Consider the following 17,740-nt stretch of genomic DNA (forward strand, 5'->3'; position numbering starts at 1 on the left):
TGCCCAGCTGGGCGGCCGCCGAGCTCCCGGGCGCCTGCCATCTCCGCTGGCCCAGCACCGCCCCGCTCGGAGCAATTAAGCCCAGGGGGGTGTGGGAAGGGCCGCGGCAGGCGGGACGGAGGGCTAAGGGAGGGCGTTCCTTGGAGTGAGTCACTGGTTTTAGCGCCTTTGAAAATACATTTGTTTGTCCTGCTGGAGGCGGGTTCCAGGAAAAATGAGGACATGACATGCAGCCCTTCGGTGGGGTTCCCCCCCTTTTACACTCTGCCTTTGTTCCTGTCTCCGGCTGGGCCTGGGAAGCTGGGCCTCGCCCGGCCCACGCGGGGCCGCCACGGGCGAGGTCGCGGGGCAGGACCCTGAGAGGTGAGAGCAGAGGCTTCGAGTGCCCGCCAGGAGGCAGGCAAGCCGGCCCAGGAGGCGGAAGGAAGGGACCCGAGCTGGAGGGGTGGCGGGGAGCTGGCACCCCACCAACTGGCTTCCTGCGAAACAGGGAGAATTACTGGGAAAGAGCTGGGCCAGACTGAAATGTCAGGGCCACAGGAGCAGGCGGACAGCGGGGGCGGATATGTGGGTCACGGCTGCTGGGGCCCCGGGGATGCTGGGTGGAGCCTCGGCCCGCCCGTCCCCAAGACGCGCCACCGCCCCGCGGCCTCCCTGGGGAGAGGAGAGGCTGCTGGGGACGCAGGGGCCCCGGGGTCCCCCCACCCCCCCGCCGCCGCCGGAGGGAGCCTGGGCCAGCGCTGGCGATGGTCCTGCCCAGCCCTCCAGATGGCTGGGCAGGAGGCCAGTGGGTCCCTCCCCTGCTCCCCAACCAGACACTGGAGAAGCCAGAGCGGCCTCTTCTCTTTTCCCAGAGGAAGCCGCGAGTCAGAGGCAGGCTTCCCAGCCTGGGATCCTGCCTCGGGCAGCTCGCAAAGCTGGAGGCGGCCTAACGCCCTGATTTTCCAGACAGACAGTCTTCCCTTCTCCTCCCTCTCCCTGCCCCAGTGACACTTCCTTCCCCACAGATCCCTTCCTTGGGGTTTCCCCACGCAGAGATGGGGCCCCAGGAGACCCAGAAGCACACTTGGGAATCTCTTAGGTCACCTGTTCCACCTCCCTCCAACCTACACCTGGGTCCTCTGCCATGTTTCCTGAGAGTTTACTCTGACACTGGGTACCTCCAGACGGCTAAGCGAGGAGGCACTGAGGCTACACCCATTTTACAGACGTGGAGACTGAGGCTCAGGGAGGGGAAGTGGCTGCTCGAAGTCACAAAAACAGTAAGTGATGGAACTCTACGCCACCGGCACGTGATTCTCCGAGGCCCTGAGTGCTATCAGTTCCGCTGAAAACGAGAGGTCACCCAGGACCTTGAAAGACTCAAGGTGCCAAACTGGGTCTCAGCAGACATCAGCCCAGCCTGGGGCCCCCATTCTGCAGCTACTGGACGAACAGTGTGAAATCCTTAGGTCGGAACAGCAACATGAAAAATCCAGAAAGGCCAAAACACAGAAAGCATTCCCAGAACCTCTTTGTTTTAAAGAGAGCATAAATAAATAAAATATCAAACACACCAGGGGGAATTTAAATACCTAAAGCAACAGTAATCCTTAGCATCCATGACCACCCTACAGTCACTTCACTGGTTTTTAAACTGCACACCACCAGATACGGGATGACTTGATTTGACGTCTGTGACCGTGAGGACCTAGAAATGAGCCGCTAACTACCTGCGTTTCCTGTCTCTGAGCAGTAAACCCCAAACACACGGCAGGAATTGCTCCCCAAAGCGCTATTTCCTGTGGAAGGTCGCCGCATCTGTGTTAGGCCCTCGAAGGTGCATTACACCGTCCCTCTGTTTTTATGTATGTTTTAGAATTTCCATAATCAAAAGCCATTTAAACAAACAAACAAAAACTTTCCACACAAGACCCTCTTCAGTCGCTCCTCCTGCATTTCCAAGTCCTGGTGTCTGCCCTGGCTGAGGCACCCCAGCCTTGCCCACGACCCAGAGCCATCCCCATCCCTGAAGCCCAGCCTGGCACTTTGGGGCCACCCAGCTCTGCAAAGGGCAGAGACAGCCCCAGCCCCTGCGGCCTGGCCCCGCAGTGGGTGGCTGGAGAACGTGGGACACCTCTTTTGAAGAAAATCTGAGGCCTTCTCGGGAGGCGGAGGTGAACGTGGACGCCCCGCAGCTGAGTCCCCCACGCCCTCCTGGCTGAGCGCTGAGGCCTCTGCCTCAGTTTCCCACCCTCTTGCCTTATGGGGGTCCTGGGTCCTGAGGAGGCGCTCTGTGCCCAGGATGTGGTTCCCTGGGACACATATTTTGAGTCTGGTGGGGGAAAGGAGCACTTTCTCCATCTGGTTCCTCACTCGTCTCCCCTAAACAGTCATTCTACTCTTTCATTTTAGAAGAAGCCCCAAGCTTCACCTCTTAGCATCCAGTTCCTGCCTCTGCTTTCCAAAGACCCCCCACCCTGCTCCCTGGCCCCATAGCCCCCTCTCCCCCGACAAGCCTCTCCACTGCAGCTGAGCCCTTGCCCCGAAGCTGGGGGAGTCTGAATCCTGCCTCCACCATTTGCAAGCTGTGTGACCTTTGTTAAGTGTCTTAACCTCTCTGAGCCTCTGTTTCCTCATGTGCGTAATGGGGATGGCCTGGTAACGCTGTTATGAGGGATAAGAGGGACAAATGCACAAACCCCAGAAAACATCTGTCCAGTGTCTGTGATGAAGGATGCGCTCCGCAAATAGCCGCTTTCCAAGTAAAATGAAAACCGAAAAGTCACCGGCCAGCCACATAACCCTGCCCAAGGCTTCAGCCCAGCCTCGAAGGTCCTCCTGCCTTGTTCTTCTGATACACACTGCCCCATTTCACATAAAACTGCCTTGACACTTCGTACTGGTTTGAATAGTGTCCCCCCCCAATATCATGTCCTCCCAGCACCTCAGAAGGTGACCTTATTTGGAAATGAGTCCTTTGCAGATATAATTAGTTAAGATGAGGTCATGCTGGAGTAGGGTGGGCCCTGAATCCAATGTGACTGGTGAATTTATAGGAAAAGGAGAAGACACACAGGAAACAAGACCACGTGAAGACACAATGAGACGGTGAGACCCATCTCTAGGCCGAGGGATGACAACGATCGCCGGCCACCAGCAGGTGCCAGCCAGGTGCGAGACCTGGGACAGACTCTCCCCTGGAGCCTTCAGAAGGAACCACCCCAGACCACACCTTGATCTTGGACTTCCAGCCCCCAGAACTGTGTGAGGATAGATTCTTGTTGTTTAAAGTCACACGGCTGGTGGTCACGTGTCGTGGCAGCCCTAGGAAGCCAACACAAGCCTCGACAGGACGGGTTTCCCGGGACAGGGGAGGGTGGCCCGGCCAGGCCCGCCCCCCAGGGACGGGGACTCACTTCTCCCGGAAGGTCTCCTTCTCCTGCTCGCTCCACAAGTTCATGACCTGGCGGTCTTTGTACACCTTCATGGGGTCATCCATGAGCCCGTTCATGTTGATGAACTTGATTCGCTGCTGGTCGGCGTCGTACAGCATCGGTGGGATCACGGCCAGCTGGCGCATCTGCTTCTCCAGGTTCTGGAGGGAAATGGAGATGGCAGAGGGCTCCGGTTGGAAAGCACAAGACAGCGGGGACAGGGTGGGGAGGGGGAGGGGTGCTCGCGCCAGCACCGGGGACCCAGGTGAAGAGCAGAGGGTAGGGATATTCCGGGCAAGACAGGAGAAACGCAAAACCAGAGAGAAAGCGGATGATGAGTTAAAAAATAATAATAGCCCGTGCAGGGGAAGGGAGAATTTAAAGGCGGCCCCAGAGAGGTTTATGGTGGGCAGGGCTGTTAAATTAAATGCAGAGAGCAGCAGCCACCTTATCTGCAGAAAGAGGGGAGCAATGAATCTTCCGAAACGCAAGTGCTATAAAATACCGCAAGAAAGATGTGCAGCCCAGCTGGGCCGGACTAGCTCAGGAGACGGGGCCTGGCCCTCCAGCTGCAGAGGGCACGCAGGGTGGGGGTGGGGGGCTGCCTTGCTCTGGGGGGGCCCGGTGAGGCTGCAGAACCATTTCCTCGCCCGCCACCCACCCCCAGTCCTGGATGCAGCTCCTTCAAGCGTGCCCACTGGGGACCAAGCCTGCCCAGCCCCGTGCTCAGCAGGAGTCGGGCGGGCTCGCTCCTAATGCATCAGGATGGCTATTAAGAGGCTCTGAGCCGCCACTCAGCTGGACTCATTTCCCCAAATCTCTGCAGCCAGCCCATTACTGGCGATTAATTACCCATCTCCGGAGGCAGGCGAGGGTCCAGCCCGGCCAAGGTCAGCCAGTTCAAAGGCTCCGCTGCCCAACTTCCCACATCCAGGCTCTCCATTCAGTGCTGGGGATTCCCAACAGGGGCAGGGAAGCGCAGCGGGGGCAGGGCCCTGACCCTCGGCTGAGACGGGCCCCCCACAGAGGCCTGACCCTCCCTGGCACTCGAGCAGCTGTCCAGCACCTTCACCTCCCCCATCTCCTCGGCTGCCCGAGATACACAGCACTGGCAGAGCCCAGGCAGGGTTTCTCCTGGCAGGAACCTCACCCCTGCTCTGCTGCCTCTCCCCAACCGACTACCGCAAGCTCCCCCCAGATGGAGAGCATCGTTCCCGCCCAGTTCCCTCCTTCCCACCCTCCCAGGGAACCTCAGGTCAGCCTGGGCTGGGTGGGGTGAAGTTTCTGCCCTGAATTCCCTTTCCAACCATCACCTGCGAAAGCTGGTCCCTCAGCATCCCTGGGGACGCTGGCGGCTGCATTCTTGTGCGGCCAGGACCTGGGGAAGTGGGCCTCCGGGATGGGGGCCGGGGTGGGTGGGAGGGGGACACTGAACCAGCTGGGATGCCAGGCGCCCTGCCGGCATCAGGCAGGGAACACACGGGAAAGGGCCGCCCTCCTCTTGTTCCCACGTGCCCCTGTGGGACGTGTACGTGGCCACAGCATCGGCGGGACAGGAGCTCGAGCGAACCCACAGGTGTGAGGACAAAGGTTTTCCAAGCTCTGCTTTCTGCAGACTGAAGGGTGTTCAAAACGGGGACACAGCACGTGAAGTTTTAAAACGAACGCTCTTTTTTAACGGCCAGAGAGTCTGAACTACCTGCATCAGACTCACGTGAACAGCCTGGTGAAAATGCAGATTCCTGAGCTCCGCCCCAGATTGGCTAAATCAGAACTGCTGGGGCAGGGCCCTGGGAAACTGCAACTCAAGCCGGACTCCCCCTCCCCAGGACTCTTAAGTCTGTCCGAAGTGAGAATCAGTGGCCTAAGCAGTGCTACCCGATAGAATGTTCTGCAACGATGCAGGTGTTTACTGCCTGCTCTGTCCAACATGGGGCCACTAACCACATGTGGCTTCTGAGCAACTGAAATGCGACTGGTGCCACAGAGGAACTGAATTTTTAATTTTATTTCATTTGTGTTAATTTCCATTTAAATAGCCACGTGCAGCTAGAGATGACTGCGCTGAGCTGGAGCCGCAGTGCCTCCCATCTGGACAAAAGTTCTGCCTGGACACAAGGCCCCGGGGAGGAAGAATGTGCCCCCTCCTCTTGTGAGGCTGCTTCTCGTCTACTGTGATGTTGGGAACATGGGGGGGTGGGGCGGGGGGACTGGCACATTAGATGCTTGACCGACAAGACTTGGGAGGGGACAGGCCAGCACCAGCCCTGCCCCAGGAGCAAACGCCTCCTCTTTCTGCTTCCTGGTCACCTCTGGGCTCTGGTGACCACAGCCAGGGTCACCTGGCTGATACAAGGTCATCTGGGAACTCCTGACAGAAGGTCCCCGGCTTGGTGAACAGCTGGTGAGATGGGAATCCCCCTCTGCCCCCAGTTCTGGGCACGGGGCGGCTGACCTAGAAACCACAGCTCTCAGGCCCTCGTGCCCTCTGGCTTCTGGTCAGGCCCAACCAATGGGAAGTACTGAAAGTAGACGGGGGTGGGGCTGGGGAGTGAGAGGCGGGGGTACTTATCCCCTGTTTCCTCCCCGCCGTGGCATCATGGATGGGGCCCTTCCTGGCCATGTCCTACCAGGGGGCCTCCTCTCCTCCACAGCCCCAGGAAGGCCCCTCTCCCCGCTTGTCCTTCAGGCTGGGGATGGGCAATGTCTACTCCCCTGGTGCCCCACCGTCCCACCTTGCCTCTGCCCACACTTCAGTAACAAGCCCCTTGATTTCAAGCATGCAGGTGAATTCTGCTTCCCGCTGGGAGCTTCTCCACGCGCAGGGGACACAGCGGGTGGAGCCGAGGTCAGGGTCAAGGCCGTGGACTTACCTCCTGCTCCGAGAGGCCGTCGATGATCTCGGACACCTCGTGCTCGCTGCGGGCGGCTGACATGGAGAGCCCGCTGCCCCGCTGGCCCACCCTGCTGGAGACCAAAGGGACACGCTCAGGATCGACCCCTCGGCAGCTAGGGACACGCGGCCGGCACAGCGGCACAGACCCGAGCCCACAGGTTCCCCAGAGGCGGCGTGTGGGCAGTGAGGAGGGGCCAGGCCTCACACCCACAGAGACAGCCCCGAGCCCAGGGGTCCAGGGGAGGGCATGGAGCCCCCAGACTCACCCAGAAATGCCAGAACCCTTTTTCTCTCCTAAGATGCCCACCAAAAGGCCAGCCACACAGACCCACAGACAAAAGCCCAGCTCTGCCTCTTCGGACCTGTCCCTCAATGTCTCCCCTGTACCATGGGGATAAGGTGGCACGTGGCTCCCAGGACTGGAGGAGGCATTCGGTGAGATACGCACCGTGAGTGTCCAGTAAAGAGTGAAATCCAGCATCCCTGCTCGTGGCCCACCACCTTATCTGTGTGACAACAGGTGTCACGGCCGCATGTCACCGAGCACCTACTCTGCGCTGGGCACTCCTACGCAGGATCCCACCCCATCCTCACGGCCACCACGTGAGACCAGCATCCTTCTCCTGTGATCCACACCAGGGATCTCAAACTCAGCTGCCTTCAGGGGCCGCATAAATGAACGAAGCTGGGAGGTACCAGCCTGTGGCACACCGGAAGGAGAACTCACTCCACCAAAATGGATCTAAGCTTCTTTCCATTAAGTATTAAGGCTGGGCAGGCACCAAGGGACACACCCAAGGGCTTGATGCGGCCCCTGGGCTGCCCGTTTGAGACGCTGCTGTGGTTTCTGTTTCACGCCGGCCAGGGCGCCTCTGTGGACAGTGCCTCGAGCTGATCCAGGCCCTGGGAAGCAGGAAAGGAGGGAGGGAGGGGGGAGGGGAGGGGGAGGGGAGGGAGGGGAGGGGGAGGGGAGGGGAGGGAGGGGAGGGGGAGGGGAGGGGAGGGGGAGGGGAGGGGAGGGGGAGGGGAGGGGAGGGGAGGGGAGGGGAGGGGGAGGGGAGGGGAGGGGGAGGGGAAGGGAGGGGAGGGGGAGGGCAGGGGGAGGGGTGGGGAGAGAGGGAGGGGAGGGGGAGGGGGAGGGGAGGGGGAGGGGGAGGGAGGGGAGGGGAGGGGAGGGAGGGGAGGGGAGGGGAGGGGGAGGGGGGGAGGGGAGGGAGGGGAGGGGAGGGGAGGGAGGGGAGGGGAGGGCAGGGGGAGGGGAGGGGCGGGGAGGGAGGGGAGGGGCGGGGAGGGAGGGGAGGGGCGGGCAGGGGGGAGGGGTGGGCCCGGCCCCCCGCCGCTCACCTCTGCATGCGCTCCTGCAGCTCCCGCTGCTTGCGGATCTCGGGGAACTGCTTCTCGTAGTACTCGCGCACCTTGCTCTCCTTGGCCCGCCGCCGGGGGTTGTTCTCAATGCGCTCCACCTTCTTCTCCCAGGCCTCCATGAGCTGGTCATAGCGCTGGCAGAACTTCTGCTCCTGGGGGGATGCGGGGGAGCCCTGTGGCAGCCGTTCCTCCCGCATCCGACACCCAGCCCCTCCCCGGCTCCCCGCTCTGCCGTGTGCCCGGGCACACGTGGGCAGACACGCGATCACACGCGGGCACGTGGGCAGACACGCGATCACGCAGAGACCTGAGCAGACCCAGGCCAACCCGGGCCCCTGAAGAAAACCCACAGGCTGCCCTAAGGACCCGGCCGCCTCGCTCCCTGGGGAACGGGCCACCCCCTGCCGGCCTCCCTCCAGAAAGGCCTCGTGCTTCCAGCCACATGTGGCTGTGGAGTTTAAATCAGGTAAAATTAAGTAACATTTAAGTTCAGATCTCTGGTCCCTATGCCACATTTCTAATGCTAGTAGCCATGTGAGGCCAGGGCTACCACCCATAGTGGGCAGTGCACACAGACCATTTCACTCATTGTCAGTTGCGTTGGACGGGGCAGCTCTGGGGTGTCCATCAGGCCCGGGACAGCCGCATGGAAAGCATTCTCTTTCTGAATAGCTCCTCATCCCCCGGTCTCAGGCCAGTCATGCTCCCCACACCCAAGGACTGGGTGTGAAGACTCAAGCTGCCGCCCATCCAAGACAAGGAAGTCCCTCTCCAAGTCTAACCACAGTGCTTCCTTAGAGAAAAGACCCCGGCCCGGCCCAGAGTGTAGCTGCCTGGCTTCCGAGTCTCCAAGGTGACCCGGACCTCAAGCAGGCAGGGAGCATCTGGCTGTCCGTGAGACCCGATCTCCCCGTCTCTAACAGCTGCCGTGGACAGATGGCATGGTCTGGGAGTCCCGCTTGAATGCCTCCTCGACACTTCAGCATAATCAGAAAACCCGTCTCTGGTCCTCGTGCCCAGACACCCCTCCCCATCCTGAATTTCAGCTTCTGACCAAGGCAGCTTGTGACCTTGGTCCTCAACAAACCCAGCGGCGTGATGGTCCCCAAGTGGCCGTCAGGCCAGCTTTGAGGAGCAGAACTTGACCTCCAGCTCCCGGGGGTTCCCCAGGTATGTGGGCTGCCCCAAGAACCCTTGGGAGGTCAAGTTCCAGTAGAGACAATAGCCACACATGTTCGTGGCAAGGTGCCGAGAACAGCACCCCTGAGGGTGAGAACGGGCATGAAGGAAACCCAGCCCAGCCCACCATCAGAGCAGGGGACCCTCCCCACGCTCTCAGCCCTGCCGGAGAGGCCTCGATCTGATGGGTGAGAGTGAGAAAATATGTCAGAAGGGGAAAAGGCGAGAACATGTTCACCAAAAACCAGCAGAGGAAAAGAATGCAGTTACCCGTGAAGATAGGCAAGAAACCTGCAGGGCCACCAACCAGCTGCCCAGTGGAGGGGCGAGCAGGGCGGCCAGCAAGACGCCCCAGCCCTGCCTGGGGCCCTCGTGGAGCAAGGGACAGGAACAGCCGTGCAGGCACCCGCAGCCACACTGCCCAGCCCCAAGCACCACACGCAAAGATGTGAGCAGCTCCTGAGGACTGTCCAGGATGAGGAAGTCCCCCTCCACGTCTAACCACAGTGCCACCTGCTGTGGCCTGTGCACTGGAGGTGCTGTCCGTCCACCGAGGGCCGAGGGCACGGGGCGCCTCGGGACAGAATACAGCAGTGGCTGCGGCCCTTCCCTGGGGCAGCAATGACCCTGCCAGGGGGTGTCCACATAGCGGCCCTGCTGGCCAGGGAAGAAAGCAGGTCACACACTCACATACACACATGCACACACTCACACATAACACATGCACACTCCCTTACACATACATGCACTCACGTGGACAAATACATACACTTACATTCTCACACTTACAATACACACTCACACCCACACCCTCGCTCATAAACTCACATACACACATTCTCACAGTCACACTCACACCTCAGAGGCTGAAGCGCTGCTGAGCTAGTCCGCCGGGTGCCAGGAGCAAGAATCTGCAGAGGAGAAGGAGGATGGCCCCTGCGACCACAGTCTGTGTGTGTTACGAAAACAGGTCCCCCTCAGTGGGAATTCTTCTTCGTAGCCCCATCATCACCACCAGCATCACCATCGTCATCATCACCATCAGCATCGCCACTGACACTAGCTAAGTGCCACTGTGTCACATGCCAGGCACAGAGCTGAGTCCTTCCCGCGACTGACTCTCCCAAACAACAAAAGGCCATGACCGCCATCCCCTCTGTAGAGGCAGGAGCTCAGAGCTCAGGGCCGTCAGCCCGGGATCACACAATTAGGGACGGGAGGTCAGGATCCTGATGGTTGTTCTGATAAAGTCCAGTACGTCTACTTTTCCTTTTGCTGCTCATGCTTTTGGTGTCAAACCCAAGATCCGCTGCCCAATCCAAGGTCGTGAAGTTCACCCCTATGGGTTTTCTTTTAGGAATTGTACAGCTTTAGCTCTTGCATTTAGGTCTTTGATTCATTTTGAGTTACTGTTTGTGTTAATTCTGTGAGGTGGGATCCAACTCCATTCCTGTGAGTGTGGCAGTCCTATTGTCCCAGCACCATTTGTTGAAAGAGACGGTCCTGTCTCATTGACTGGACATGGCCACCTGTCAAAAATCCAGCATCCACAGATGTGAGGGCCTGTTTCTGGCCTCTCTATTCTGTTCCATTGGTCTCCATGTCTGTCCTTAGGCTAGAACCATGCTGTTTTGATTATTGTAGCTTTGTGAGATGTTTTGAAATCAGCAAGTGACTCTTCCAACCTGGTTGTTCTTTTTCAAGATTGTTTTGTCTATTTGGGGTCCCCATGAATTTTAGGGTCAGCTTGCAGCTGACGGTTCTGAGCACCCACTGCAGTCCGGGCCTTGCTGTGAGCACACTGCTTGCAGCCTTTCACTCAGTGGCCTGATGAGGTGCGTGTTACTATAATCCCCACCAAACAGAACAGGAACCTGAGACCAGGAATTAAATGATTTGCCCCGGTCACCGAGCAGGGCCAGGATTTGAACCCCTCCTACCCCGCCAGGTGTGTCAGGATGGAGCTCTACACTCAGGGAAACAATGAGAGATGGGGTGACCAGGAGGTACCCCCAAAACTGAGGAAGACAGCCTCAGGCCGACGGACAGAGCACAAGGAGGGAAGTGTTAGGGAGGTGGTTGGAGCTGACTGGCCAGGGGAACTGGCCTCTGTGGTCACCTGGTGACCCGGCGTCCTCCAGACCCCCAGGGAGCCTGCAGCCTCATGCAAAGGCCTTCTGCTGGGCTCAGCGGCCCAGGCACCACAGACTTGGAGAATGCTCCCCTGCTGGCTGTCCTGCGTGTTCAGCGATGCGTGACGGTGACGAGGTCGAGCTCTCCCAGCCCCTGTCCTGCTGCCTGTAACTCAGGCTGCAGAAGCAAGTCACGGATGCCGGGGCAGGTCAGGAAAAAGCCCAGAAGTGAAAAATAAGAGGTGTGAGGGATATGAGAGGAGTGAGCAAAACTTTAGCCGTCTCTAAAAAAGAAATAGATAAAAAAGGAAAGTGGGGACAAGCCAGGAGAAAGAGAAAAGGCAGACTATGCTGAAAATATGCCAGTGCCCACTGTAGTGGGTTCAATGGTGACACCGCCCCCAAAAGATGTGCCGCATCCTAACCCCCAGGTTAGGGGGTTTGAATCTTCAAATGTGACCTTATGTGAAAAAACGTGTTTTCAGATGCCATTAAGGATCTTGAGATGAGGTCATCCTGGATTAGGGTGACCTCTAGATCCAGTGACAGGCGTCCGTGTGAGAGAAGAGAGGGGAAAGGCCAGCTGAGGATGTAGGCAGAGATGGGAGTCATGTGGCCTGGAGCCACCAGGAGCTGCAAGAGGCAGGGAGGAGCTTCCCCTAGCACCTCTGGAGGGAGCACAGCCCTGCTCCCATCTTGATCTTGAACTTCTGGCCTCTAGAGCCAGAAGTGAGAGGATACATTTCTGTTGTTTTAAGGCATCTAGTTTGTGGTCACTTGTTACAGCGGCCCCAGGAAATGATACACCCACCGTCCAGGCTGAGCTCAGCCCCTGACTAACCCATCCTGCCAGGCCATCAGTCACACACACTCCCCCCGCCAGGCACTGCGCTAACCCTTCCTGCAGCCCCACCATGACCCCATTTCACAGATGAGGAAAAGTGAGGCTTAGGGCAAGACGGCTGTCCCAAGATGACTCACAGAGGGTATGGTGGGTAGGGTTTGAATCTGCGCATCTCAGCGGCTTCAGGGGGCGCGGGGCGGGCGAGCTCAGCTTCCCAGGGGAGAGCAGGGCAGGCCTGGTGGAGGCTCCTGCTGGGGTTGGGCGCCCCTCTGGGGCAAGAGCCTCAGCTCTCTGGGCAGAGCAGGAGTGTAGGGCAGCGTGGGTCCCAGGAACCTCTAAGGAGTGAGGGCCCCACAGAAGGGGACCTGACTGACATGGGGGGCGGGCGGGGAGCATGCAGATCTGAGGGGGCCGGTCTTGGCCAAGCGCCCTCCCATCCTTGCTGATGACGACGCATGAGGCTTTGGGTTCATTTATATAAGAAGAATGAGATCATTCCAGACGCCCTCCCCTTGCAGCTTCTGTGGTTTAGGAACTCGTTTTCACAAGGGCCTCTCTTAAGATGGGCTCAGCTTGGCCACAAAGCGAACCCAGAATTTCTCAGAAGTCTCTCCAGTTCCTCTATCTTTAAATAAGCCCATTTCCCCTCCATCCCCTCAAGGGACCCCTCCACGAGGAGCCCTGGGAGATTTCCGAACAACTTACACCCACCCAACTCCACCCCCCAGCAGCCACTGGGATCCTTTTAAAATGTAAATCAGATCTCCTTCTTCCAGCCCCAAAGGAACCCCACCCCTGGGCAGGACTACAGGGGAAAAGCTGTGAATCAGGAAACGCTGGAGGTGTGATAAAGAGAGAATTTCCTTCCTCCAGGAAGTGTTCCAGGTGAGGGTCTGGGTGTCTGCACCTACGTCCTAACAGCTCAACACAAAAACATTCATACTTACACACGCACACACACGCACACGCACACACACACACACAAAGCGAATATAAAGAAATGTTAACCATGATGGATTCTTACACACACACACACACACACACACACACACACACACACACACAGCGAATATAAAGAAATGTTAACCATGATGGATTCCAGATAGCGGGCTTATAGGTGTTCACTGTTACTCTTCTGTCAGATTTCCTGTATCACTGTCAAATTTTCCGAATAACTAAAAATTCTTAAAGATTTTGTATTCTTTATTAAGAATACATCAAGAATAAGTGTCCGACTGTGTTTAGAATAAAATCTAGACGTTCCATTTCCAGGTGACCTGGCGCCCATGATTTTCGACCACAGCCCCCCACGCGTGCCCTGTACTTCAGGCTTGCCTGCTACATGCTGTCCTGTGCTGCCCCCCAGGCCCCCCTCTGCACTTGCTGTGCCCTCTCCTTGACACTCACACCCCCAGATATTCACACGGGTGGTCCTTTCTGGTCATTTCTCTCTCAGTACCGTGGTCGGATATCCAGGCTGTCCCCAACCCCATCCCTCTGCACGGCACCTATCACTGTGTCTCCTCCACTCAGGCGCACAGCACGTGCTCAGTAAATATTTCTTAACTCAATGAATGAGATGGGATGCCCCGTTTCGTGAACCCCATCTATCCAGCCAGGCGCCTCTGGTCACCATCCAGTCAATGTGGGAGTCTGAGGAGGTTGGGAAGAAAAGGGAAGCCCACCACTTCTCACCCCGTGGGGCCCTGGGGTCTAGGGTGCCGCCCAACCAGCTTCCCAGTCGCCCAGCATGTGGGCCAGAAATGTATCCCTTCTCCAAAGGCCCAGCTGAGGTCTAAGGCCAGAGCAGGGTGCATTCAGAAACTGGTTCAGAGGGACCGAGGCCCTCAAGTGGTGAAATCAGAGCTTTTGTGAGATGGTCTGAGAAAGAGCAGCTCTGTCTCTGGCTCTAGAAGGACTCAAACCTGCTGTAGAAATTCAGGTCCCAAAGGAAAACCAGCTTGTCAATGTCCTAATATGCAGACTTGAAGAAAAACTGCATAGAAATGAAGGTGCAACCTGATCAAACCACTCCTGAACTCCACTCAGTGGACTTCATCAGCTACACAAACTCCTTTACTGTTTAAGCCCATCTGAGCCATTGCTTCTTCCTCTCACAGCTGAAAGAATACTAATGGGTAACTCCCCCTCCATCACTCAGCCCTAACCTCACCCAGTGAATCGGTGACGTAAACGCCCACCCTAAACCACAACAAAAGGTGTCCTTTCACATGTGCTTCCCCCGCCCTGGGCACGCCTCCCAGCTGAGACGGCAGAGTGTGCGGTGGGATGCAGGAGTCCATACCACTTTCTAAGCAAGGGGGGCCTCACTGCTTCTCTGGGCCCGGATTTTCCCGAGCCCGGAATGGGCACAGCGGGCTGGGCAAAGCTCATTTCTCAGGGAGCGCCCTGCAGTCACCGCCACCCAGCACACAGCCCACCCCAGTCTTCCACCTCTGCCAACAAACTTCTCTCTTTCTGCCTAAAATAGCCACAGTAGGGCCTATGACAAGGAACCAATTTTCCCGGCCAACATTTTGCTTTCTCCCCTTCCAGGCTGGAAAAGGAGGGGCACAGTTCCCAGCCTCCCCACCCACTCACACCCCAGCTTCCTTGAGGCAGCCGAGCCCTGAGCCCCCAGCTTCACGGAAGCAGCTGCTGTCTTTTCCCATTTCTCTCACTGCCCTTGGCTTTTCTTCACACCCTGGACACGCAGGAATGAGCTGCAGAACCCAGGGATCCCGGTGGGTGTGGCCTGAGTGGCCTGGACGGTCTCGGCTCTCAAGGAAGCCTGGTCCATGGACGGGAGGGGGCAGCAGAAGAGATCCCAGGGGTGGGGGACGAGGTGACGACTTACCCATTGTTTCCGGGCGTGATTCCTCCTCTTGAAGTACAAGATTAACTTTTTCCGCATCGCCTGGTTTCTAAGGAGGATGGAAATAGCCAACCGGGCAGGTCAGAAATGCAGGCTTTCAGGAATTCCGTCCCTTGCTGAAGTTTGCCCCTACTTGCCCCTATGGGCTCCCGGTGAGCTAAGGCACATCCGTAGCCCCCCCAGGGTGAGCCACGAACTGCCAATGTGTGTCCCTCCCCCGTCACGTACAAGGTGTCCCCACCCACACCTGGGCTGAGCGTGGTCTGCAGAAAAGAGGGTTCCAAAGGGGGTCGAGGTCTTGTGGCTTCCTGCCCTCCCCGGAGCTGCCATCACCCCTACACGCACCCAGGCTCCCCTCTCCCGTCAGCCACACCTGCCACGGGAAACTGGCCACAGAGAAACTGCCACAGCCTTAGAAACGCAGGCCGGGGAGACCAAGCCCCCGAGACCTGCAGCTGCACAGAGGCAGGGTCTTGGGGTCTGGCCTCTGTGACCCCAAGCCACCTTCAACCAAGCCCCTGCTCTGTCCCCCTGGGGTGGGGGTGACATGGACAAGCCAGCGACAGGCTGGGTGACAGGACAAGCACCTGAGGGGTCTCATGCCTCGGCTCAGGGAAGCCAGACCCCTCTCGCCATCAAAGCCCTCAACCAAGGAGGCCACACACAGCACTGCAGGCTCAGAGGGCAGCCGGCGCTTCCCCGGGGAGATGCGGGCTGTTCAGAGAGAGAGAGAGGCAGGCACAGGAGAGAGACACCAAGACGAGGAATGAGGAAGAATAAAAAGACAGACAGACAGAGCTCCAGAGGAAGGCAGGGAGACAGAGGGAGAGGGAGCGACAGAGAGGTGGATGAGATCAGATCCCAAATGAGGGCAGAGGGAGAGGGGCCTGGGGCCTGGCAGAGAGAGAGATAGAGAGAGACAGAGAGAGAGAGAGAAAGAGAGAGACAGAGAGAGAGAGAGAGAAAGAGAGAGAGAGAGAGAGAGAGAGGGAGAGAGAGAGAGAGAGAGAGAGAGAGAACAGGCCAAAAGGCAGAGGAAGACAAGATTCAAAGAAAGGGGGGCGATGGACAAACAACAAGGTCCTGCTGTATAGCACAGGGAACTATATTCAATATCCTGTGATAAACCATAATGAATATTAAAAAGAATGTACATATATGTGTAACTGAATCACTTTGCTGTAGAGCAGTAATTAATACAATGTTGTAAACCAACTATACTTCAATAAAGTAAAAAACAAATTAAGGGGGATGGAGGCCCAGAAGGAGGCAGAGGGAGACTCAGAGATGCGGACCGATACGGAAGAGGATGTAAGACTCACCCCCAAGCACCCCCTTCCCCTCGGCCCTTTCCCCACAACTTCCGACGCACAGCAGCGTGTAGCAGCTGGGGCCTGCGGGGGTCACAGACGGGCCCCGGAGAGCCCACCAGGCCCGTGAACTTGCTTGCCCCCCAGCCGGGTGTACAGCAAGATCAACTTTTCTGGGGAGGGGTCCCCCGACTTGCTCACATTCTCAGCCGCGTCCAAACTCTTACCAAAAGCTTACAAACTGATGACCGGGAGCCCCGCCCCGTCCAGCCTCCAGGAGGTGTGGCACCTGTGGGCCCCCAGGACCCCAACCTCAGGAAAAAGACAAAGAGGAGGACACTCCAGGCCCTGACGGACGAGGAAGAGCCCCCAACACACGCCTCCCGGGGGCTGAAGGGCCTGAAATCAACCTGCCCTGGGGACCCCGTGGGGAGTCGCTCTCGGCTCCCTCATCCCCCGCAAACAGACACCACGGCCTCGGAGACCCACCTCCCAGCGGCTGTCGGGGCCTGCCAGCACACCTCGTCCCCGGGTGGACCAGGGTCCCCAGGCCTCGCAGTGATTTCCAGCAGGAGGTCGGCATCCCCACTACCTGGTCTCAAGTCAGAGATGCTGTTGGGCCCGCATGGTCCCTCTTCACCTGCGGACCCCAGCCAAGCTCAGCCCTGTCTCCACCCATCTCCTGACAAGGAAAGGCCACGCCCACTTCCAGGAGGGTCAGTGAGGGGACCCTCGGCTCCCTGGGTCATTCTGGTCTCGCCTCCCATGGGCCAGGCCTCCCGCCTCGAGGTCTCGTTACTTCACATCAGCCTCCCCCTCCCCAGCGGGACGGGCGCTGGGGGTCCTCAGTCACACAGGCTGAGACCACAACCCCTCATTCCACAGCAAGGTGTCTCTGAACAAATCTCAGATGGTCTCAGCCTCAGTTTCCTCATCCGAATAATGGGAGCAGTAGCATTGTGCATTCATCTCCTCAGTCATTCAGCAAACGTTTACTGAGCACCTACTCTGCGCTGGGAACTGTTTTGGGCCCTGGGGACATAAAGGTGAACAAGACAAAGTCCCCAGCCCTCACGGAGGTGACGCCTAGAGGGGCCACACTGACAATAAGCAAGATAATCCTGGAATCAGGAACTTATGTGGAGGGTGGGATAGTGACTGGGGGAGGGGAGGGTGTAGCTATTTTAGATTCCGGGGTGCAGAAAAGTCTCTCGGAGACGGCTGCGAGCTGATATCTTGATCACCAGGAGGACCCAGCTGTGGGGCGATCCAGGGGGAGATGCACTCCTGGCAGAAGGCACTGGGAGTGCAAAGGCCCTAAGGTGGGAACAAACTCAGAGCGTCTGAAGAACAGACAGAAGACCCATGTGGCTGGAGAGCGCTGGGCAGGGACAGAGGGGAGCGACAGGAAGGCGGAGGACAGCTGAGAGGTTGGCAGGGCCGGCTGCACAGGGCCTTGTGGGTCGGGTCAATGGAGAGGGTTTGGACTTGGAGACGGCAGCTGAGAAGGCCAAGAAGCAATGACAGCCCAGAGCAATGAGCCCACTAGCGCCAAGGTCTTGGTGTCTAACCCCATTCTCCAATAAAAGGAGTCATTTCTCAGGACTTCCCTGGCAGTCTGGTGGTTAAGACTCCATGCTTCCAGTACAGGCAGCGTGGGTTCGATCCCTGGTCAGGGAACTGGGATCTCACATGCTGCACGTGCAGCACGGACAAAGGAAAC

At 58.1% G+C, this 17,740-nt stretch overlaps 1 protein-coding gene across 42 annotated transcripts in view; it reads right to left on the bottom strand.

The window, feature by feature from the left end:
* NCOR2 (nuclear receptor corepressor 2) overlaps positions 1–17,740 on the bottom strand; it is a 227,924-nt gene that overhangs the window by 89,702 nt on the left and 120,482 nt on the right. For 38 of the 42 annotated variants that reach the window (XR_007471850.1, XM_049698364.1, XM_049698362.1 and 35 more), the window contains 4 exons: positions 14,690–14,756; positions 7,657–7,829; positions 6,290–6,383; positions 3,399–3,577 (listed from right to left, as the gene is read on the bottom strand). Coding sequence is in view for 41 of the 42 variants with exons in the window: in XM_049698364.1 (XP_049554321.1) it covers positions 3,399–3,577; positions 6,290–6,383; positions 7,657–7,829; positions 14,690–14,756 (513 nt within the window). In the remaining variant the exon portion in view is untranslated. Of the gene's footprint in view, positions 1–3,398; positions 3,578–6,289; positions 6,384–7,656; positions 7,830–14,689; positions 14,757–14,954; positions 15,273–17,740 lie in introns of those variants that run through there. The other 4 variants (XM_049698373.1, XM_049698371.1, XM_049698340.1 and 1 more) reach the window with 2 other exon arrangements.

The sequence above is a fragment of the Orcinus orca genome, chromosome 15 (genome assembly GCF_937001465.1).
Source record: "Orcinus orca chromosome 15, mOrcOrc1.1, whole genome shotgun sequence".
Taxonomy (NCBI): domain Eukaryota; kingdom Metazoa; phylum Chordata; class Mammalia; order Artiodactyla; family Delphinidae; genus Orcinus; species Orcinus orca.